This window comes from Harpia harpyja, chromosome 13 (genome assembly GCF_026419915.1).
Source record: "Harpia harpyja isolate bHarHar1 chromosome 13, bHarHar1 primary haplotype, whole genome shotgun sequence".
Classification (NCBI taxonomy): Eukaryota; Metazoa; Chordata; class Aves; order Accipitriformes; family Accipitridae; genus Harpia; species Harpia harpyja.
Genome location: NC_068952.1, coordinates 23,095,624 through 23,120,658, shown reverse-complemented (window position 1 = coordinate 23,120,658; position 25,035 = coordinate 23,095,624). Strand labels below are relative to the sequence as shown.

Sequence of the window (25,035 nt, the reverse complement as noted above, 5' to 3'; positions counted from 1 at the left end):
ATGTACTGGTACCTGGATCCACATGCAGTTAGTGATTTTATTCCAAGAGTTAAGGACTGCAAGAAAGCTGTGATACAGGTTCTGCATATCAAGTAGGTATAATTTCATATTTGGCATGAAATCCTAGACACTTTAATAAGTATTAGCTGGGTCTGATAACAATGAGCAATAGGAAAGAAAAAGGACTTCTGGGGTACTTATGGCCAGATAGATGGATAGGCCAGACTAAAGACAAAAGACAATAAACAGGCTATATAAACTAGAGCAACAGATCCTGCCCCACAGGCACCCTATTACATACAAGAAGAACAGCCAGATATTGCTCAGTGCCAGCTCTCTTCTGAAGAGGCTGAAGCCTCCCATGTTATACAAAGCATTCCTTGGAGATCTGACACATAAGTCTAATGGTAGTTTTAAGCTCCTCCCAGTGGTATGAACAATTTTCTTTTGCAAATGTGAAGTGTTTCTCCATAAGAAACAATACGTAATTGATCTATTAAACCTGAAATTGGAACCAGTGGCTTTCATTCTACTCTCAAGAGTATTACCATGTATATAAAGGACAATCACAGCTGGCTGCTGCATCCAAAAGCAGAGGCCATTAAAGCAATAACTGATGCATCCTTTCAGGACTCTCAGGCTTTGTCCCCACTTCTGACTCTGAAGGAACATGGAGTGATTTTGCTTCTTTGTCAAGTTGTTTTATAGAGGATGTAAAGATTTAATGCACAGAAAGCCACTGAGAATTACTACAAAGTACTTCGGAGACCTTCCTACAAGGAATAAAGCTTCAACAGCAATCTCTTTTCACATTGACACCCAAAACTTTTATACAATTTGAAGAAACCAGAAAACTGTGTAGTAGTTATCTAATCATGAGTACATACAATACTAACAATTTAGCCAATCATAATAAAATTGTACAGGGTAATGAGGTTTAAATTTATAATATCAGATGAAACTCTATACTGCTGTTCATCTTTAAGCAGACTTTAATTTTAACCAAATCCAGCAGCAGCAGAGCAAAACAAATACAAGAAGTGGTACAAGAGGCTGTATGGACATTTTTCATGATTTTTAAAATCAAGAAAAGGCTTAAAGTAACTCCTAAGTTACTTTAAAATAATAATAAAAAAATATTAAAAACCATGCCATGCAAATTGCACACCCTTCTATGTGTCCCCCATGGTTTTTACAGTTACCTAGGTTTTCTGGCTCCAGCTATAAAGTTACAGTAGCAGTCAGCTGTTTATAATAATCAGATTTTTAAATGCAAGCAAAACATTTCATTGTTAATGTTTATCTTCCCAAAAATAAAAAATTGAGTCACATGTTAAGACTCCCAGGTCAGACACACACTACAAAGTTCTGCTGACCTAGATAATATTGTCTCAGGATTACATGTAAATAAAGAGAAAAGAAACCCTCTCAGTCAGTATCCCTTTTGAAGGAAAAAAGTCTTTGGGTGGTCACAGCTAGATTGGCAGAACAACTTCCTCAGACTCATCATGGAGACAGGCAACACAGTGGCCATGGCCAGAAATTTCCTGCCCTGTTGGCATATTGCAATTTGACATCTGCTTGCATATTAAAAGCAGCAGAAACTATTTCACAGGCACAGCCTGAATTTGTAAGTACTTTATACCTAGACCAAAAGTAGTAGATTCACAGTCAAACTAGGAATATACTAATCCTGGCTGACAGCTATCATAGCTCATCTATTGAGTAAGTTTGTGTGTCTAGCTGTTAAGCAACAAATATATATTTAATATAATAATAAATGCCATAATCTATTGTTTTGAGTTATAGTAGTTGGAGAAAGAGAAAAGAAAAAAAAGAAAAAAGAAGAAAAGAAAGATTTAAAGCCAACTGCCTTCCCCCCGCACCCCCGATATGTCCTGATTGAATGGAGAATACTGCCCATCAGAGAAAATATTTTCCTCACTAGAGCATCTTGGCAGCTTGGGGTTTGGGTAAGGAAGGGGAAGGAGAAGCCAACTATGTAACTAATGGTTTTACCAATAAGTAAGAAACATTTTTGCCCCAATTACTTTTCATGTCTAGATATACGAGGTATATACATGTAATGATTTATTAAAATTTTCTGTTTGAGTCCTCCAAAACCTTCATATTAATCTATATATTCTTGAGACTAAAATATTTCACCTCTCTCCCCAGCCTTCACTTTCAAAGACAGCTGCACTACTGCTAAGAAAATCTTCCTATGCCATGATGCTCACTTTGGTAGCCAGAGACACAATGTGGCAGAGCTGCAGAAAGATGAGAGAATACACATAAGGTTAAATGATTTCATCAAGGGAGCAGAAAGAGCAGCTATTCCAATGTCATCTTTAGAAGGGCTGCTATACACGTGTCTGCACAGAGAAATCAAAGCTCACCGCTTCTTGGAGAGGGAAAAAAAGAAATCCTTTGAGGATTAGAATACAAAAAACCACAGCCTAGAATACAAAACAGCAGCACCCTATTTGGACACGTGTTTCTGCCAGCCACTTGGCACCTGGCACACTTAGTATGTAATCAGCTCGAGGCAAGAGTTCTCAGGGAAGGATGGTAGCAACTATCTATCCCTTCGGAGCAGCTCAAAGTCACCAAAAAAGCATACGCTTGTGGTTCCTGCCATCCTTTTTTACACTCCCATCTCTAGCGTAATGACAGGCTTATCCTGATTGCTCACTTGGACTCTGAGTTCCCAGCTGACTGAAACACGCTGGCGTATGACCAGGGCCAGCACACAGGGCCAAGTGAACAAGTCTTTCAGGCTGCCTTCGCCACTTGTCAGTCTCTGCAGGACTATGCTAACCAGCAGGACTTAGGATAGCTGACCTTTCATTTCCCTCTCAGGATTATCTGTGTTCACAATACAAATTTCATGTTTGTCAGGACAAGAACCATGCCAGATGTAAAAAGAAGTCTTTTTAGATGAGTCCTGGATTTCCTACTTCACTTCTGTGGGGAATGGTTTGCGACCTTTTTTGTAGAAAGAAAAATAAGACAAGTGAACCATATTGTCTCGGTCTAACAGGCAACACCCTTGTGTCTTGCTAACCTGTGAAAGTTTTACTGTCCTTTACCGACCTATGCAGAGAGTAGAGTTGGAAGGTGGTTGGGGCAAGAGGTGCAGGATATGAGTCAGCAGCACCTGCATTAGAGAAGGATGGTGGGATTTAATAAATTCCACATTTATTAAAGAGGACATCAGTTGACTACACAAGTCTGATTCCAGATCAACTGAGCATGTAGGAGTGAATCCCCAGTTAATTCAACTGCTGTGCACAGCATTTCTTCCCAGCTGTCCTATACTAAGAGTTGCTAGGTTCTCCAAGACTCTCACTAATCCTAGAACTTGTATAGTCTATTTTAACAAATGTAAAATCTGAGGCAGAAACAGCTTGTTTCTAATAGCACAATGGGGTTATGGCCAGTAGCCACCTACCACAAGGACAAAGTTGAAATTGAGGCAAAAAATAGGAAGTAGTCATTGAGTGAATAATGTTAGCTTCTACTTATAAAAGAATAAAAACCCCACAAGCCTCATGCTTGGTGTTGACAGATGTAAATAATAAAACTAACCAAAAGCAGACATGAACATTAGCTGAAAAGCTAGAGAGGTCAATACAGGTATACAGGATTCCTTCCCCCTTATCTATGAATTGAACTACAACAAAAATAAAATAAAACCCTGGAAAGCAAGTGTTAGTCCCCATGTTTACATTCCTACATAGGTCAGCTACAAATAGCAGGGGACGGGTTTTCCCCTTGCTGTCATACACTGCATTTATAAAATGGTTGATTAAGTGTTATTGCAAGTAAAATCATATTTTGCATTTTTCAATCAACAGTTTAGTCTTAAAATACAGTTCCTATCAAAGGCCAAACTTTTGAAAATTCTCGGTTGGGGAAAAAAAAAAAACCCTGGCAAAATATGGGTTTACATACTTCAGGCAAGGGTTTTCTTTTCAGCAATAGCAAGATTTAATCCAGAATGAGATGGTATTTTCACACTCCTACAGATACCGCAGATAGAATGTTATCTTGTCAGTTTTCCACAGTCTGCAGGGAAAGGAGAACTTCTTTAAGTTCTCCTCAATTCTTCTTTTTAACTGCTTACACATATCAGCGTTTCTTTTTTTTTAACAAGGCAATTATAAAAGTTGTTTAAATTTGCTGAAAGTCACTTTAAATGATCCACCAGTATCTTAGCATACAAAATAGAAAGGTACATATATAGGTCAAATGCACTGTAGATACCACATTTCATCCAAAATATTATAAAACAAGATTGAACTCGCTCTGCAGAGAAAGTTTAGCTAATCTTGTTGATTCTTCATTTACCCAGGGAACTTCTCAGCATTTCATTCTATTCATACAACAGTGCTTCTCAATGCATAAATGAATTACACAACCAAGACACTCTGTTGCTTTCCTTTCATTACACTTAAGTTTGGTCTGTCAGCAACTTGGACCTCCATCTAAGCATACCTTTTCTTACCTAATAGAGCCTCCAGCACATGCCACTTCATACAGAGCTGTCCCTACATCTAAGCCTGATATTTAAAGAATGCATGTAAATACATGCCTGGTTTTCACTTTGCATAGTTCTGTTATATAACAGGACAGCAAACCAGACATGGTTTGTGTCTGTTAATTTAGAATACAGCACACCCAGAGGGCTTTTTACATGCGTCTTGGTTTCTTAATTAGGCTGTTTTGTCACAATTCTTTATTGATTTTTTTTTTTTTTAATATTGGGGAAACTCCCGTTCCTAGACTTCAACGTGCCTAGCACTTTTTTTTTCTTTTCTTTTTTTTTTTTTTCAAAAGCAGCTTTGCTAGTTTTATTAGATGGAGAAAGCACAGAGTGGGATACATTGTCTTGTACTGGACTTTGAAACCAGATTCCAATTAAAGTAATTAAGTAAATGCTATGAGGAAAGCCATGGATTAGAGCTGCAGATTCCTTTAAATTTACTGATTAGCCAGGAAAGCAGAACAGGCTGTCTAGTACTAATACCTAAAGATCACAGCATTAAACACAGGTGTACAAGGTACTACCAAAACCAGAGAAACACAGAAGTGGTCTTCAGCAGATGGAAAATACTCTTGACTAAACTGGATCACTCTGCTGTAAAGAAAACCTGCGTATGTCTTTCGAAGAACGTTACTGAGCTTGAAAAGGGACTAGAAAGCATTCACATCTTAACCCTACACACATACTTTTACACTGGAAAATATTTGCTATTCAGTGTAGTTCTGAGGAAGCTTCATCTGCAGTTTATTTAGGTGCTCAGAACTGAGGAAGAACACAGATATATCCCAAAGCAAACTGGAACAGCTCAACAGTGAGCTTTATGGTATCTCTGCAGAAGACACAGTTTGTTGGATATGCCAATGAATTCCTATTTGCACCTGAAGTTATATCAGGTTAGCTGTTCTTTTTAAAATTCACACTACCCAATCCTAGAATAACCTCTATGTACAGAGAGCATTTAAACAAGAGCATCCTTGCTACGAGTTAATGTGCTACTGCACACAGACGCCAGGACTTTCCAAAACTGTTGTAAGCGAAGGTTTTCAAAAGCACTTGCGTTTGGATGCAATGCCATCATAAATAAAACTGAAGAGAGAATACTGTCACAGATCCCTACCTTTATTAGGCAGGCTAATGGCCTAAATATCCATCCTGACCTTGCAGAAGAGACCTTCTTTCTAACTATTCTGCTAAGTGGAATGGAGTTTTCTCCCATCTTCTCCCAAGCACTGATGACAGCACTTTTTTCCCCCCCTCTGGCATCATTATTTTAAAACACCACCAATTATGCATGTTAAACAATGCAGGAAGTTCTTCAGTGGTCTCAAAAGGAACAGAATGAAAACTTAAATAAGCCTGGGCACTTCATTTTTTTCCTCCTGGGTTTTGTTTTACCTTTTTGCAAGTGCAATGTGTGTGGGGGAACAATATTAAAAAGATAAATTTGTAGCAGGGACCAAGCATCAAGCATCAACTGCTGACACTGACAACCCAGTAAAGACAGGAAATGATTTGTTTAACCTGCGAAGGGTATTCTTGCTAAAGACAGTACAACAGGCACAAGCATCTCTTCTTGCCACTGTGTTCTCTAACTCTATACGCTTCCTTGTTGGCAAAAAGAACAAGGGTAGAGAATGCACGTTTGTCACAGATAGGAACACTTGTTATTTCATTCTTTTAAGTGCTCATTTGTTTTCTTGTTTTTCGATTACAATTTAACCAGATTAAGTGATCTTTTAGAAAGGCAGTTGGTTAATTAATCTATATTGGGCAGAACAAATAATGCTCTTCAAGCATAATCTCAATTTACTACCCAGAAATAGCTCTAATCAGTCAGAGACAAAAAGGGGGGAAAAGGTTTTTACATGCAAAATTAGAAGACATGCTCTACCCTAGTTTTAGCTTGTTATCTGAAGGCCATGCAATAAATCATTAATTTAGAGGAGATGTAAAGAACCATCTTTGTACTTGCTTGAACCTGTAAGACTCATAAAAATTTAATTGTGGCTAATATTTATGAGTCTGGAGGCCTCAGGACACAGTCCAGTGGAAACAATTTGTGAGTCTACAGTCAAATTAATTCCACATTATTGTTTGGAAATAGGGAAGGTAAATAATTGTGACAGCTATTCCCTGCTTGGAAAGATGATCAAAATTAGACAAAGCATGAGCAGGATGAAACAGGATACAGAAGAAGTGAGGATAAATATCTTGGGCACTTCTATAGTGCCAGCATTAGATATACTGAATATTCTCTCCCCCCCCCCCCCCCCAGTTAAAACCAGACATTCATGTGCTGACCTTTTTAGTAGTTCACATAGATTTAAATGCTCATCACTGCAACAAATTGTACTCTACCTACAGCAAGTCCTTAGGGTTGCTTCTACTTGGATAAAGAGTCTTAGTACTGCTGTAATGTACTGCAAGATGACCTGCTCAATCGGCACTGGCAACTAGCACCATCACCTCTTCATTCCCACCAGGGTGAACACAAGCTTCACAAAATGTATTGGTATTTTTGAGTTTTGCATGGAAAGTTACAGCTGAGTAATAAACCTAATCGAGAAAGCTTGCCTGAGGACATCATGCAAGTGCACTTTTTTTTTTTTTTTTTTTTTTTTTGTTCCTTGGCATGGAGAACAAGGGCTGGGAGTTTTAAAGTTAATGGAAAATATCCTGGGAAATAATCACCATTGACATGATGAGAGGATCATCTCCTGTGGGACAAACAAGTGCACAGGGAACAAATGTACCACTTAACCCTCCTAGCTTCCCAACTTCTGCAGTATCTGAAAATTAATAGAAAAACAGTAGTTCCAGGAAAGGGTGTTGATTTAACAACAGAAAATGCCTGCCTGTGGAAGAGAACCACTGGAAAACCATTTGACTTAGCAGAATTATATCCTTCTACTGGAGAGAGCAGACTAGCAAAACACAGCTTAAAATTTATCTAGTTTCTGTAATTTCCTCCTTCAGTCTATGCTATGAACTGAATCTCTCCTTTAATTAACCTGAAGTAAGAGCAGAGTTCCAGAACTTCTGTATCTTGAAATTGGACCTTATTGCCCTTGAAAGCAATATAGGTTTTGTCATCAATTTTATTTAGAGAAGATAAGGTATTATACAGGTAGCACATGGGTTGTGATAAGGCCCAGCAGTGCTGTAAACTTAAAAAAAACGTAGTGACAGAGCAATCAGCTGGCACACTGGCTGTATCTAAATTTTAGAGTCATTTACTGGCATCATTTCAGTTATTAGCAAGGATGGCACCAAACCTTTCATTTGTATTACCCATGTACCTGGGCACCCTGTAAATCTGGTGATACTATAGACTTTGACATACCTTCAACATATAAACACCTTTTTCAAACATTTATTGCTCAGCTGATTTGAGAGGCCTGCAAACAGTCCTGGCCAATTGTACACTAAATCATTACTGCTTTAGTTTCAAGGATAATGTATCTTAATGAAGAATCTTGTTTCAAAAATTGGGTATTTTTAAAGTCAGCTTTAAGATGTCCTAGTCACCCAATGCAATTTATTCTGCTTCTCCTTTCCCATTCTCTGACATAAAAACACTATCATAACCTACAGCAGTAAAGGCAAGGGGAATACATTTTTTTCATTACATCTCATCAGTCCAGTCATACTGTTTAGGCATCCCAACAATATAAGCACATCAATAAAAACAAAAGGGGAAGAACTTCAAGGAACAGCTAGATGCTTGAAACCCCTTTCCTGATGTCTTGCTGTCATTCTGCAAAGCACTGGTGAAACTTAGCTGGCACGATTTCTACAGTTCTGGTCATTCGCCTTCAAGAAATGGGAACAGAGGTAAGACAAGGGCTAGAAGAATGAGGAGACTATTATGAGTCAGCCAAAGCAATTTGTACTGCAAAAATAAAAGCTGAGTGGGGATAGCATTGCTTTCTTTTGTACTACATCAGAAACTACAATGCAAGACCACAAACAAAACCCAGTGTTGGTATAACAGCAAAACAAAAAAACTGAGCAGGAGTGAAATTAACCTGTAAATTTAAACAGGTTCTCAACCTATGCAATAGTTTTTAATCAAAGCATTCAGCATAGTAGTGTAGATGAACCTCCCTGTCTAAACCAAGATCCAGCTTAACAATGATTGGTTTAGCTTAATGTAAATATTTCTACAACATGGCATTACAGGTAAGATTTCGGATCTGAAATCCTTCTTATAATTATAGTGCATTGGGGGGCATATTATTGTCCTACAGTAAAATCCTCTTAGTAAGAGAGGAGTTCTTCAGACAGAAGTTGTGAGAAAGAGTAAACAATTTCACCATTTTCTGTGGCACCATTCAAAGGCATGCAGGAGTTCTTCCTCAAGGATTGACATGATGCAGGGTAGGAAAGAGGTAAATGCTAAAGAGTAAAACAAATTACTTGGAAAGGATCAACTGTACTGATAAATAGAACACCAAAATTTTTGCAGCACCAGCTTGATTTATATTTTTTTTCCTGGCAGACTTCTAACAAGAGTTTTAAAAGGTCTTTCAATAAGGCTCAAGCATCATAAAATACATGTAATTTCCTTTACTGAGTACACTCATGGTTCTACAAAGTGGACACGTTGCCCTACTGATTTTGTGAAGCCTCATCTTAAGGCCACATTTAAGAGAAGTACTAGTCAAGATTAGTGATTTTGTAATAATTTGCACTCCTTACTTGTACAAAGTGCTGTTCTACTGAAGGTTTACAGATGGCTGTTACATCTACAGCTACAGACATAACAAGAGCTATCCTCTTCGAATTAAGCAAGTACTGCATGAAAATATTCCAGCTGATAATGGAAACAGAACACTAATCAAGGATTGCAGCAGAAACACTACACAGCTGGGGGTGGGGGGGTGAAGAAGTATAGGTCTTTGTTCTTTTGTTTTGTAAAAAGCAAAGCAAGAATTACATTTATCCTTTCAGCTTTCCATCATAAACCTCTATTTTACAAAACAGTATTTTAAAAATAGGCAATCTGAGAAATTTTCAGTCAAAAGACACATAAGTGTTTTCTAAAAAGTCCTCACATTGTGTACACATATGTTTGCGGAAACCTGTTGTACTCTGCCCAGCCAGTATTTGGATAATGCTTATTGATTTCACAGTCTGCAACAAGTTCTGCATTTTGACTTTTTCTCCGTCCTCATGGAAACTCCCCATTGCTTTCCTAAACTACCTCTATTGAAAGAAATGCCTCAAGTCTGAGGCTTCAGTTTGCACGCAGTAAATTCAAGAATAAGGCCACAAAAGGATGTTCAGCCCAAACAAGGTTGGACATAAGCACATGCCCCTTCTTCCTTACCAAGGCAAGTTGAGGCCAAGCCAGCACTGCTCACGTGACTTGACAGGAAAACTGTGAGTAGTCAGGTCTTTGGAAATATTTATTGCTGTTTCTGTACCTTAAGTGTGTAATAATGAACTTTCTTGTGGCTACATCAGCAGTTTTCATTCTTAGAAATGAAATCAATCATGTAATCAAGCCCCTAAGAGAAAGCACAGAAGAACTTAAAGCCACTGTTTGATCAGAAATCAAGTAGTCGTAAGCTGCTACATGGTGATTTTTGGGGGGGGGGGGGAGGCGCAAATTGAACCATTACAGTTCAATGATTAAGTTTCTCCTCACTACCAACCCTTACTATCCTGCTACTAACCCTCCCTTTGCCATAACTAGCTAAACAGCATGCTTTATTAGTGACCTGCCAGCCCAGATGTGTGAAAAAGACAACTAAAGGTAAACAACTGTAAAATCGTAATGAGAGAATGAATTAATTCTGCAATAAACCCCCAAGTTTTGGAATAGTTTCTATTTTAGGATGAAACATGAAGTCAAGCAAGACTTAGGTGGTAAGAGCTCATTAAAATAAAAAAGAAAAAAAAAATCATTTGAACAAATGGAGCTCTACTTCCATTCTGCAGGACAAATAGGTGTTACTGTTTCCTCTGGAAAAACGTTCTATTTTGTAGGGATATTAACCTCTTGGAGGCATGTCAATATTTTTACAGCATGCACTGTTTAAGACTTGCTTGTGCATTATGTATAGCATGGACAGTTAATTATCCTATAAGTCATAATTCATAGGACAAACAATGTGAGGAATATTAATGGAAAGAGATCAACAAGGTTATTTCCTTTTTGTGGCTTTCTGCAGAGTTAAATAATAAGTAAAACTCATAATTCAGCAAATTAGTTAACTGAAACTATTTTGTCATTGCAGAATTGAACGCTGAAGCTTACCTATTTGTGATACTTGCAGATCCTATGCTTGAATGAACTAATGCTGCTTAACATTATTTCTCCTTTCCACTTATATGCAATAGATGTAAACACCAACAGTTTTGAAAAGGCAGCTGGCTTCTTTGACAGATCATGACTACAAAATTTAACAGTTGATATGGATTTTTTCCCCTATTAGTTTCAGGACTAGATTCCAGTTTAATGAACTAGTTAATAAACTATTTTGATGAAAAGCATATTCAGTGCTTTACCAGCATTCCCTTCCTCTTGCAATTAATGGAATTATAGAACTGTTTCCTTTTCACTTTCCCAAGTTCCACATAGACATGTTTTGAAGACAAATTAACTAAAGGTTACTGCTGCATGAGAACTGCAGCTGTTCTGCAGATGCTGAGTGTCCCAACTTTTCTTTGGTCTCCAATTACTCTCATTCAGAAATAAAATCTATCAGACGATTTCATAGCTTTCATTAATACAGATTAATTTTGAGGGCTTTTGTGCCAATTTGCTTATAACACACATTTCCTTGGTTGGAGAAAAAAAAAAAAAGTATTTCAACAACTTTTAGGTTACACCAGCTGAAATTAAGAAGTTGAAATAATCTATAATAGCAGACTAGGCTTCCTTCCTATCTGAATACATACATGGTGACTAATGTAGCCAACTCCCCTTTAAAAGGGCTTTGAAAAATGCTGTTGTCCCCATTTTAGAGATAAGAAAGTGGAAGCAGAAGAGTCAAGAGTTTAATCAAGCCCTCACACCAGTTGGTGACCTATGTTAGGCAGGGTTAGAACCAGTGTTTACATGAGACTATTGCAACAGAGTTGGTACCGATTGCATAAGCAGATGCTAACCCATGCAGCAGTCTAAGTTTCCAAAATAATATATTTCAGTTTAGCTACAATTGATTTAAGTAGATTTAAATTAAACCCAAACAAGCCTAGTATCAATAAAAACAGTTTACTGAGATTAACTTACTAGATGGGGAGGGGTTGGACCACATCTTCAAAGTGTTGCAATTCCCCCCCCCCAACCCCCTTATTCAAACAAGGCCTCAAGACCTGGAGCAGCAACTCAGCAATCTAGTTAATCTTTGCAGATTTTCACCCACCCATAAAATAGTATAAACTGGAATACTTAGACAGAAAAGCCTTGATACTATACAGGGGAAGTAAAAGAGGAAGCTGAGCTTAAAATGAAGCTTCCCCCCTGCCCCCCATGCTTTCCATGTATAAGAATAGTTCATAAGGACAAGTCAAAACACAGGTGATCCAAGCTTGACAACTTTGCTTACAGAGGCCTAAATAAGCTTTTCAACTTAGTGAATGAATTGCAGCATGAAGTATCATTGCATTAAGCAGCATATTATGCTCTCTCCCATATCCATGCATAAAAACATGCTTCAGATTAAGAAATGTACAGAAAGTCACTTTGTTAGAATACCTTAAAAACTTTGGAATTTGTTTCTTAGTAGCTAGGACCAAAATGTTATAGATTTGTGGTTTCACAAGCATTTTTGTATTTCATCCCCAAGTTTCAATACATTAAAGGTCTTGCTTCTCTGAAGACAAACTAGAAGCTGCTGCCCAAGTGTGCTAGTAGCATCACGCATCTCATTTCCTACTTAACAACCTATCTTAAGGAGAAACAAGTTTAAAAAAAAAAAAAAAAAAGGCAAGCACATCCTGGTAAAACAACTGTTACTTGTCTTGACAGTTCAGTGAGCTTACACACGCTAGAATGAAAATCTTATTTGTCCCAACAGCATCAAATCAATGAAACAAAACTGAAAGTGATCAGACTTGGGTGGAGCAGAGTACTAAGTGTAACAACATTTTTAATCAAGTAAACATTTGAACTACAGAACAGGAGCAAAACAGGTCACACTGTTAGCTATTAACTCTTTGGGGTAGAACCTTTACTAACTCACCTTGTTAAGCCAAACAAACAACAAAGTTTCCAGGGTCAACCAAAAACTTTACATAACCTCAACCATGCTAGTCTCTCTCCCTGTATCGGTCCATCAGACAGCAGGAGGAGGAGGCAAGGCAAGGCAGGCTTCCAGTGTCAACATGGACGGGATGCTTTGAATGAATAGCAAGGTGATGGGTTTATGTTAAGAGGAGGAACAAGGGGGAAAAGTCTGCCACAGAAATACTATCTGCTTTGAGATTCCTGTTACTATGTATTTAGCTTTATCCAGGGCTTAACCTGAGACAAAATTTTGTTATGTTACTTACTATAAATCCCTTCAACACTAGATTAGCTCAAGACTGATCTTTGAGGAGGACTGAGGAAGAAGAGGAGGCTGGTCTGGACAAATGTTTTCAAATATAGATACAGAGATCTGCCAGCACAGTTACGGCAGGATAGAAAGAAGTGTGATCAGTTACTAAGATAAACACGCTGGAAAACAGTCTGATCTAGACAGTCTCAGACCTGAAATAGCACAACTTGCCTAGTCTATCTTGTTTCTTCTGCTGGATGAGTTAACTAGACTGGTCATAGCAGCAGTTTGCTGGTAAGCGCTACCTATGCATTAAAATATTTCTTAAACACAGTTGTGTCAGCATACACACAAACCCCATTTTTGCAGGAATAGTATAACATTAAAAAAACTCACACACATACAACATGCACACTGGAACACAATCTTCTGCTATTTTATTATCTTCAGCACTGCATTACTAAGTGCACATAAAGGTCTGTCTTCCCAAGAGAGCTTCCAATCAATAACTTTGACAAAAAGCAGAGCAGATACTTCAATAATCTTTTCAGTCCCCTATCACATTTAGCTCCTGGACAAAAAACAATGGTAAACAAGTCATTGCATATATCATGTAGAAAGTGTTTTGATTAAGTGAAAAAGCAAGTTTAGTCAACTGAAAAATCTTCCAATTTTAAGACTACCAAACAGTGCACACTTCCAGATTCATAGCTTCCCATATATTTGCAGGTCACTCCTAAACATCTGACATGAGACAAGTTGAAGGCAAAGAGTAATGTACAGCATTGACATGTGGCAGGTAATTAACAGGCTCTGTGCCCTGTCACTTCTCAACTGTCCCATCCCTGAGGATGTATGAAAGCCAAACCACTTTGATATCTTCTTGCTACTGTATTAAAGGGAAGAAGAATTAGCTGGCAGAAGCACTGTAGTTGCTGCCTTCTGTTTGTTACACTCTTTTCCTTCCTAACCTGGATTTCCTGCAACTGATATCTCTAAACGTTCAGCAGGCATCTATTATCTTCTTAGAAGCTGAGACAGAGGAAGCACTTGCACACTGCTAAGTAGAGAACTCCCTAGCTTAAAAGCTGCTCAACATGCAAGATGCTCAGAGAGTCGTCAAAACCACAGAAAAGCTGCAGTTACCTCAAATAAGTGAGACTGTTTTCCTAAGAAAGATGCACAGAATTCAGCTGAAAGCACCTAGTCAATGCCTAGCATGAAACTACTTTATTGCAGTGTCTCTCTGCTAGGAAACAACAAGAAGCAGACAGCTGTGGGGACATCTGTCCAAATAACCAACTGTCTAATTGTAGCAGAACTGAGCAAGCATTCTTAAAACACATGTAAATAAAGCCAAGGCACTCTCAGAGTGTGAGCTATATTTTACTTTTCTTAAATGTAAGATAAAGACATCTATGCTCCCTTCATTAATCAAGCTGACAGCTTTAGGACCTTGCAGAGACTACATAGCAAGCTCATGAAAAAGCGCAGTTATCCTACAGTCACAATCCAGCTAAGATACTACCTTGAAAATCTAGTATTACTGTAAACAAATCACATAGAGACACAACAAAATTAGCGACTGGTTTTGCTGCTACAACAGAAGAAACTTCAATGTTTTTCATTCTTCCTCTCCTTTCTCTTGCCTTCCGCCCCAAAAGTTGTAAAAAAAATTCAGTTGGAAACATGCAAGTATTATTTTTAAAGGGCAAATTGATAGTGACACAGGTGAAAAGCTTTCAGAGTGCATTGATACCAATAAGAGCAAGCGATTTTCTAAGCATGAACTCCAGTGCCCTTCAAAAACCCTTGTGCCAACAAGGCAAGTATTGATTACAGAACTGCCCTCTGTCATTCTGCAGTCACGTACACACCACTTACACAGGCCTGAAGATTGAAATTCTAACTTAACTGGCAAGTTATCATAGTTCAACTATTTAACTTGATTTTAACATATTTGCATTACAGTCTGTGAAGCTGGTCAGCAGCAACTGTAACAGCTGAGCACGTAGTAGGGTGAGGGCTCCAGCCAGACTGATGCAGTAGAAGCCAAGGAAGAAGTCAGTACCACCAGTGAGTTTCATTATACCCCTTCTCTTTATACAGCTGCTTGCCTCCAAACACCTCCCCTATTTCTTTGGTGCCTGGAGGAGACTCCTCAGCCTCACTTCCCTCATAGGCCAGAACAAACATACTTCCAGCTGCTGTTTCTTTAGCAAGGGACCACACATGATTCTTAGGCAACTTTCCTCCAAACCTTTTTTACTCCCTTGGATTGGATTGGGAGTAGAAAAGAGAAGCCGCAATATCAGTGCTTGGAGGTCATGCACAGAAGTCATCACTGATTAATTTGATATTTTAGCCAAGCCACCAAAAATACTGTATCATATCTGACTATGCTTTCTACCTCAGGACCTCCACAACCCTTTGCAGAATTATTTTCAAGTTCCATTAGCTATCACTCTTTAGCTGCCATCATCTGACAATCTTATGACTTACTCTGGAGTCCAAGTTAATGTTAAAAAGCTGACATCTTTGTTGTTAAGAAGGATCAGAGTTCAGAGACCTGTGATAGGTCCAGCTGGGACTTTTTTGCACCTGTTGCAACCTCAAAGAGACACACAGGTCTGGGTTTTCTTTCTCAGCAGTTGGAACCTGCTTACACAATATTTATAAGATGCCAGCACAGAACAAAGTCAAATTAGTATTTGCCAGTTTGCTCAATCACAATCTGTGTCTACCATTTCATTAAGGCAGAAATACAGTCCTACAGATAGGCTAATCTGTAGCAATTGATCCCACAACAGGGGTAAAAAAACCAGGTCCATCACAAGAAACACTACAGATACACATATTGTTAGAGAAGGAACTTGATTTCAGATTCAACAGAGCCTATGATATACAACCTATTATTAGTTTCCTACTCCCTTTTCATCACCCATGTTTCTTTCTCTTAAGAAAACAGTGTAAGAGGTTTGAGTTTAAAACATTTCAGAAGCTGCTTTGCACCTAAGGGTGCATTTGATCCACTAGAGTTCACACAATACAATGGAAAAAAAAAAAAAAAAGAAATTATAACTTCCTTACTGATTTGACTGTAAATAGAGCTCCTAGGGCAAGGCATGCCTAGGAGGGATCTCTCCTGCCAACAATTAAAATGTTGATAAGTACATAACTAACACAGTAATATCTAAGAACTCTAATATAAAGACATAATAAAATAAGATGGGTGGACACAGAAAACAAACTGCCAGTCTGAAGGTCCCTGCTACAGAACTTGGTGTTTTAAAGAAAAGATCTAGTAACACTAGAACCAGCAGTGCTGTTGAGCAACCTGAATCAGAAGGAAGATAGCAAATAAAGGAAGACAGTTATGCCTTCAAGCCTAGGCCATCCCTTCAATAAATAGAGCTAGTACAAATGCAGTGTGTATTGCATGCCATATTTTAAGGGTTCAATCTGCTTCTAAGTGTGGCTCTCCTGAGGATGTGTGTAGCACCATAGAGAGCCTCAGGTGTGACCACAGTGGGATTTTAATTTAGATGAAGAGTGCAACCCTTCCAGTTGTCCCATTACCATGTTTTGTTTCCTACTCAGAGCAGACTTGAAGCTTATGAGCTGAACTTATTTTGGACTAAACAAAACCTAAAGACATACTCCATGAAGAAATTTAACTACTTGCTCATAGGTATTCAATCCATAGGATCATACAAGAGTCAGCACAAAATAAAAGCCCTGCAAATACAGACACTGTGATCAGCAGGTCTACAGCACCAAACTGTGAAAGCATTCTCACTTGCTCCCCTGTTAATCAGACTATTGACTGCCACTTGCAATCCAGCTTGTTTCTGGTTGTATGTTACTATGTTGACATCTACTTGCAGTACCTCAATGAAATGTGATTGCTCTGAAGGTCAACAGCATTCAAAGCAAAGCAAAACAATTCATTTTGTTTAATTAGCATTAATAGCAAAAAGAACAATTTGTTTTAAAAAAGGAAATCTGTACAAAGTCATCATTACACTCTATCTTCACTGGCTACAGAAGGTATCTTGCAATAACTATATATACAGCACGAACCAAAGCAGAAGTTCCAAGATCTTTTAGGACAACAAGCTGTTCATAACCTGCAAATCTTCTTGCATGCCATTGTCTCTAGAGCAGAGCTTGCCAGAAAACACACCTAGTAGCAGAAGGTAACACATCAGGTAATGTAAATATTCTGTCCTAAAGTAACAAAAGGACAACATACTACAAGCACTCAAGGATTAAGTCCATAGCAGGAAAAAGGAAAAGCCCATAGCAGGAAAATTATAACTTCTGATCGATTGCTATTGCTCCATCAGCAGAGAGAGTTGCAGTGTATGCACTATCAGCTTTGTTTAACTATGTTCCAACAAAGTTTAAACAATTTAATGGTTAAACAGCGAAAAAGGGGGGGGGGGGGGAACCACAACAGAAAAGCATGCCTGCTTAAACTTGATTTTGCATGTAGAAACACACAGAGAAAAGCTGTGGAGTAATGTAGTACTGCCTGCCCTCTATTTTCTTCTCCTAATGCTCCAGTGGCAATATCCAATAACTCATAGTTTGAGATGCCACAGAGAACTGTGGACAGTGGTCCTACATTTTCATTTCAGTTCATCCTTGCTGAACTTAGAGGGCGCATAATTAGAGATATACATTTGGAAAATCTAGCAATACCTATTTCTCAGGCATAAGCCTTAATTTGCACTGTCAAGTTTTTATACAAGCGGTATTAGATGTAGTTGTTAACAACTTTGCAGTTAAAGAATTTCCACTGGCAGTCACTTGTCCTTGTCCGGTAGCCGCTTAGCTTTACTTTGTTCGGCCTATGAAAAAGTCAGTCTTGAAAGGTACAGCTCATCTGACATACCAACTAAGTGATTCAGTCTCCTATTTGTCTCCCCTACCTTCAGTACCTTAGATGGAAGGGATCAGGAAGTTAAGGACCAACCAAACAAACCCTAGTAGTCTAGAATCTCATTTATGCACCTCCTGAAGAACACAGGGGAAGGGAAAGATTATGGAAGATATGCCCATATTAACTTTACATTGGAAAACAAATCACTCTACAACGAGTAAGCAAAAGCCATAATCTCTTCATTAAACATTAAACTAACAAAAAGCATTTAAAACCTAGCTCAAGTTTTTAAGAAAACTATAGTTTGCAGACTCGGTCAAGAGTATTGCACACAGATTTAAACCTTGAGGTAGAAGCTTGGAAGTAAAGCATTGTGGGAAACAGCGCTCAGAATCAGAGAGTATTTTTAAAGTTTCACAATAAAACTGACAAACTCCAAGAATAAACAAATCTAGAAACAAACTTCAGCATCCTCAAACACAAACCAAAATCCTGTAAATGCACCTGTTGGTATTTGTGAGTGGAGAAGACATCCTGGCTTTAAAAACAGAGGGGAGAAACTATATTAAGCCACTTGACTTATTTCCTTTAGCATAAATGTCCTGTGTGTGATGTATATCCCAGCAGAAGCTCTCCTTAAAAGTCTTCTAAATGTTTGTTCACACCACTGGGCTTTAAGTCTAAACATTTAGGTTTCTAAAGTTATCTCTCAGGCCTGTTTAGAGTCTTGCATGCTTTTCAAATAAAGACCTCAATTATTTGTTCTCATACTCAGTATGTTTGACTGCTTCTCCTAAAGGGAGCCAGCAGTTTCTCTTTTCATTTTATTGCTCTGTTTTGAAAGTAACCATTTTCACTCATCTTCAAATTCTTCCCTTTTTTGTCACCGGCCTTGATGTTTATTAATGGGAAGCATTTAATTTTTTTATGACTGTGGCAGGCCAGTAAAAGAGATTTCCCAGTAAATAAGATGTGGCCCGGTGTTGACAAACCTTTGCTCATGTGAATAGTGACATGAGGGTCAAGAAGGTTCCTCCTTGCATGAATAGCTCCTTTATCATTAAGCTGATGTTTCACAATCAGGATGGAGCAATAAAGAGTAAAAGTAAGGAACTAGAGAAGAGGGAAATTACTGAATTGCCTTGCATTTGCTTCAGTCTCCAAAATTCATTCCTACAGCAGGGTAGGCAAAGGTGTCATCACTGCAGGTCTCTGCCTTCTCCCCCTTCCTAAAGAGTCCCAGGACTTCGGGCCACAGCAGCAAGTGGCAAGGACAAGCCATAGACTTTTATGAACAGGCCATAGGCTTTTATCAACAGACAGAGGTCTTACACTACTTTCAAGATTCTACAATGCCAATAAATATGGCACAGTTACATCATTATTAAAAATGTTTATTTTTGCAGATATTCCAGATATGTTATGAGACATTTCTATTCCAAGGTAACTGTACATAGTGAGGAGAAATTACACAGTTCCTTGTGTCAATACATGGTTGTGGCTGAGTGTCTTTGGAGGCCTACATAAATTGTCATGTGAAGCATCTCAGCCACATTTTCATTCGAGCAATCAGCTTTACCCAGAAGAGCATGGTCAGGGAGCGACCAGCCTACATACTGTCCAGAGTGAGTCACCTTTAAAATCAGGGTCTACGTAGCATTTCTCCAAGAAGAGTTTAAGTACTTTCTTTACCTCTTATAGTTATGATAAGTAATATGGTACTTACAATAATCAAAACCAAATGGATTCTTCACATAAAAGACTTCTAAAAGCTGTTTTTAAACAAGTTTATTTTTAGGCATTTCTCAGTTAGGATTGGGTAAAAAGGCTTTCTTTTTAGCATATCCTACAATACTCAGCTTGAGTTTTCTGAAAGTATGTTAAACGCATTTCGATAAACATTTATTGCAGTGTATTTCTACTGTAATGTGTTGTGAAACCTTTATTACAGAATATAAACTTTAGACAGTATTTGACCTAATACAGCCCACTTAATAATCACTTGAACTGTTGGTACAGAGATACTAGTCTGTATGTGAATTGAGAATCTGTGCTGATAACCTACTTGTCTTTTTAAGTGGTTAAGATCACACTACAGATCTAACTTTGTAGCCATTCCACACAGAGTTTCCATTGCACTTACAGCTAGCATTAGGCTCAGATGAACACACAAGCTAACCTGGGTGGGGAACAAGGGCAGCAGAGAGATCGGTCTCTGAATAAGTCAGTCCTTGTCACCTTTCAGGCTGCTTCTGGAAACAAAATGGGCATTGTTAGTTCAATTTGAACATTCATTGGCATTCCTTCATTTTACTAACAACCATTTCAAGTTCTATAGTTGGTGATATTTGTTGAAAAACTTTATGTTCTACTGTGTTTTAAATGGGGATATTAAAAAGAATATCAGTGAAGTAATAGTAAAGCTCAATGCAGCTCTGTAAAGTCACATGAGTGTCAGTGGGGACCACAAGCAGAGCGAGAGAAAAGGCTCTAAGATGAAGACTGAAGGCCATTTAAAAAACAGAGACAAGAGCAGAGAAATGAGTCAAATCATGAAAAATCCCAAGAACAAGTTCAGGGAGTCCATGGAAGAGGCTAGAGGAAGAGGTTCAAAGGGACAAAACCGGGGGGGGGGGCGGGGGGGGGAATGCACGTGTTCAAATCAATAATATTCTGGATCTATTGTAAGATAATAAATTTGGAGGTTTGATATGAGAACAGGATGATCAGGATTTGCTGAAAGAGAACAGGTGTTAGTAATGTTTTAAAGATTCAGCAGAACCCAACAGAAGCAGCATGGGTAGTGGTTGAAAAAGAACAATTACAAAGACTATTTCTGGTATACTTTACAGCTTACTTGGGATGAAATCCTGATGTCCTTACATGAATCCCCCCCCCTCCTCAGCTTCAGCTATGCTAGATTTCACCCTGCCATCCTCCTCTGTAAGAAATGCCACTCCTGTTCTTACCATCACTTCTCACATAGAAGTTGAGTAAAAACAGGAACAAAACTACAAGTCTGGAAGAAAGCAAGCAGTGAAGTTTCCAGTTACCAGTAAGAGTGAAATAAGAGCAAGAGAAGACTTAAATTTTAGCTAACCTGAGCTTACAATGACAACAGAATATCTATGAAGGATCATCAGACCAGCAAGACTGGACATGGAAAGTTAAGGTATGATTAGAAGTAGTACAGAGGTAAAACTGAAATCACATGAATATGAGAATATCACCAGGAGCTAACACACACTGAAGAGGGAGGGCCTTCCACGTTGTGCTGTGGAGAGATACTCAAACCAAGTATTTTGATCTGGCCATAGTTCGCCTTATGCCATTTTTTTTCTCCTCACTGCTTCTGCACCCATCCCCATTCTACAGTGTTGCTCTATCACACAGTCCATTCTAATGAACTGTCCAATAATTTTTTCATAGTAATGTTGTATTTTAAGACAGATCTTTCTGCCACTTCAGGATTAACTGTGATAAGTATCATGGGGGAAAAAAAAAAACCCAGAACAACTAATGATTCCCTCATACCAACATGAATTTCATCCTAAATTGAGCCAGAATCTAGATTCTGCATTATGTCTGCAGCAAGTTAAGCATGCCAGGCTTAACATGCATCCCAATCCAAATACAGGTGTTTTTCTTGAGGATGTTAAGACAGGTTTGGGATATAACCTAGAGTAAGATTTCAGTTGAGATTCCTGAACAGCAAAAGTATACTCAAAAAACATAGCATGTCTTTCATTTTCCAACATCCCTTTAAAGTTTCAAGCCTCCACCCACCCGTTCCACTGTATACCACAAACACATTTAATAGGGTACTGTCCTGGTTTCAGCTGGGATAGAGTTAACTGTCTTCCTAGTAGCTGGTACAGTGCTGTGTTTTGAGTTCAGTATGTGAAGAATGTTGATAACACTGATGTTTTCAGTTGTTGCTCAGTAGTGTTTAGACTAATGTCAAGGATTTTTCAGCTTCTCATGCCCAGCCAGTGAGAAAGCTGGAGGGGCACAAGAAGTTGGCACAGGACACAGCCAGGGCACCTGACCCAAACTGGCCAACGGTGTATTCCATACCATGTGACGTCCCATCTAGTATAGGAACTGGGAAGTGGGGGCAGGGAATCGCCGCTCGGGGACTGGCGGGGTGTCGGTCGGCGGGTGGTGAGCAATTGCACTGCGCATCATTTGTACATTCCAATCCTTTCATTATTGCTGTTGTCATTTTATTAGTGTTATCATTATCATTATTAGTTTCTTCTTTTCTGTTCTATTAAACCGTTCTTATCTCAACCCAGGGGTTTTGCTTCTTTTCCCGATTTTCTCCCCCATCCCACTGGGTGGGGGGGAGTGAGTGAGCGGCTGCGTGGTGTTTAGTTGCTGGCTGGGGTTAAACCACGACAGGTACTAAGATGGTAATAATACGGACACTACTGCCAGAAAGCTCTGCTATCTGAAGCAGACAGAAAGCAGCCACCAACTGAAGAAAGAGAATTTAAACCACAAACTTTTAGGACCAAGAACCATATCCTTTTCTAGGCTTGCACAGTATAGATTACACCAATAGAACTAATGAACCATTTTCCCAGTCTTCTTTATTTTAGCATTTTAGTAGACTTCTAGTGAATTTAAAAATAAAATAATAAAAAAAATCCAAAACACAATGACCAGAAGATCTAGTCAATATAAACATTTCTGAAATAAAGTCCCAAATGACTCATTCTCACCACTGGAGCCCCACGTATCTGGGCAGCCTATTTTTCATGGTTCACCATTGCTTGCCACCACGTTTTAATGGATACCACATCCATAAAAAGGCACTAACCAAGTTTATACTGCTCTATGATTTAATACATACTATTGATTAATAATTAGTTTTGAAGAGGCATTCTGCCAGACGAGCGATTTATCAGCACGATTATCAACTCATGGCTTGGAAAGAAGTCATTCTCCTAAAGCAAAAAGAACAGCACAAGAGTTGCAAGCATCCCTCTGTCCGAGGCGTTCAGCGTTCCCCCCCGTTACCCCGACTGACCTCCGGGACCCGCACTCGGACCCCCAGACACGTTTTCCTCACAACGAGAGTATTCAGTACGGGGGGAAAAAAAAAAAAAAAAAAAGAGGGGAAGGAAATCAGACCAAACAGAAGAGGATCAAGACGCTTGGCTTCACCTTCCCTTCCTCATAACACAACATCCATTGAGGCAGGAGAAACCACCCTGGGTGCTAAAACAAGAGCTGCATTCACGGCTACCGGGTTTAGGAGCAGACGGGCTTGCGGGAGCGTACTCCGTGCGTACACGCCCTCAGCCCCCAGGACCAGCCAGCTAAAACCGAAATCAACCCTGAGCTCCATTATCACTGGGGGGAGGAGAGAGAAAGAAACGCAGACCCATTTAATCACTCTATCATTAAGCAGCTAGGAATGATTAAGAGCTTTCCCCGCGCCCCCCGCTCGAGGGACAGTTTTTAGGCACCGGGCTTTGTGAGGACGCGGCTACGGTCGGCTTTTCCCGGGGAGCCGACTAGCTTTCCAGCCCGGCAGCACTCCGCCCGCCCAAAGCCGCGGTATTTTCCGCTCCGGGGCACCCGGCAGCACCTGCTGCCGCCGCCCGGCTCCCCCCGGCCCCAGCCCCTGCCGCGCCCGTTGTACCTGCAGGATCTTGTCCAGCCCCTCTTGGCCCAGACAAGGGAACTGCTTAAGCAGCTCCGTCTTCTGCCGTTTGTAGTCGTCGGTAGCCGAGCGCCAGTGCGGCTCCTCCAGCACCTCGAAGATCGCCGCCCCGATGGACAGGTAGAAGATGATGGCCGAGGTCAGCAAGGGGCCCCTGTCCACCATGGTGCCGGCGGGAGGGCGGGAGGAGCGCGGCGGGCGGGCCGGGGTGGCTGCCCCGGGCTGCGGCCGTGGGTGCCCGAAGCCGCCCTGTCCTTTCCCTGACACCTCTGCCTTCACCGCCGTCCGCCGTGCCTCCCCTCCTGGCCTCTGCCGCGTTCCCTTAGAGTCTTCCACACTCCCCTCCCACTCTCTCCTCCTCCCTCCTTTCCTCCCTCCTCCACTCCACTCCCCTGCGGCTGCCTCCTTCCCCCAGTTTTCTCCCCTCCCTCCTCAGCAGCGATTTGAATTTGGTGCCCTCCCGCTTCCTCCCCCCACCCGCCCGCGCATGCGAGACTGCTGCCGCGGGAAAGGCTGGCGGGACGCCCCGGGGTGCTCCTGGACCCGCCGCGGGCTGGGCCGGCCCCGCGGCCCCGGTCGGGGGCGGGAGAGCGGCGGCTGGGGTCTGGCTACCGCCATCACCCGCCCGTGAGGGGCTGCCTGGGGGGAGGGGAGCGGCGCCGCCACCTCCCTTCTCCCGCCCGGCCCGCGCGGCTGTTGGGGCCGCTGGGGTGAGCCCGGCCGCGGGAGCCTCCCCCCCCGAACAGGGGTGGTCCCTGCGCCCGGAGTCGCGTTTTTCTCTCCGTATTTTGCCTTGAGTCAAGGGAAGAAGGGTAACGTCCCTCAGTTTTATTTTACTTTTTCCCCTCGTGCTGCCAGGTTCAGCGGAGTTTCTTGTTTTCGACACGGGAAGACTATGAAACGAGAGTTGTGGCTTTCCTGGATGCAGCGAAGCGCGGGGGGGGGGGGGGGGGGAGGCGAGCAGGAGCTCTGAGGAGAAAAGAAGGGCGGCTGTTGGCAGGTTTCACCCCTTCCCGGAGATGTTGTCCACACGTGTGCGTTACGGATCCTTCACAGCAGGAACTGCATCTCCCTTTCTTCATACATTTGGTACGTTCAGTAAATGTTCCTGTGCACGCCCATGTGTGTCTGTGAGTTCGGGAGTGAGGGAGAGATCCTGGCTAGTGATTTTCCACGAGATGCTCAAAACCCCATCTGGGCTGAAGCTCTCTTGATGCTTACCCTGTTAGTGAAGCCTTCTCAGGAGCTGCTGACAGCCATGCGTAAGGGCATGCTCCTCCACGTTCACGCTTCAAGGCAGAATGAAGGCAACCTGACTGTTTTGAATGAATGGGGCTGGAAAGGGCGTTCAATGGGTCAGGGAAAGAGCAAGTCAGTGACAGGATATAGTGGTGCGTTATGCACCTGGCAAAGTGCTTCTGGTGTGGACAGG

The 25,035-nt window shown here is 40.6% G+C and overlaps 1 protein-coding gene across 1 annotated transcript in view; it reads right to left on the bottom strand.

The window, feature by feature from the left end:
* KCNK5 (potassium two pore domain channel subfamily K member 5) overlaps window positions 1-23,938 on the bottom strand; it is a 33,714-nt gene extending 9,776 nt beyond the window's left edge. Inside the window, exon 1 of the mRNA XM_052806295.1 lies at window positions 23,583-23,938. Within this exon, the coding sequence (XP_052662255.1) occupies window positions 23,583-23,768 (186 nt within the window). The 5' untranslated portion in view covers window positions 23,769-23,938. The remainder of the gene's footprint in view (window positions 1-23,582) is intronic.
* Window positions 23,939-25,035: the final 1,097 nt, after the last annotated feature.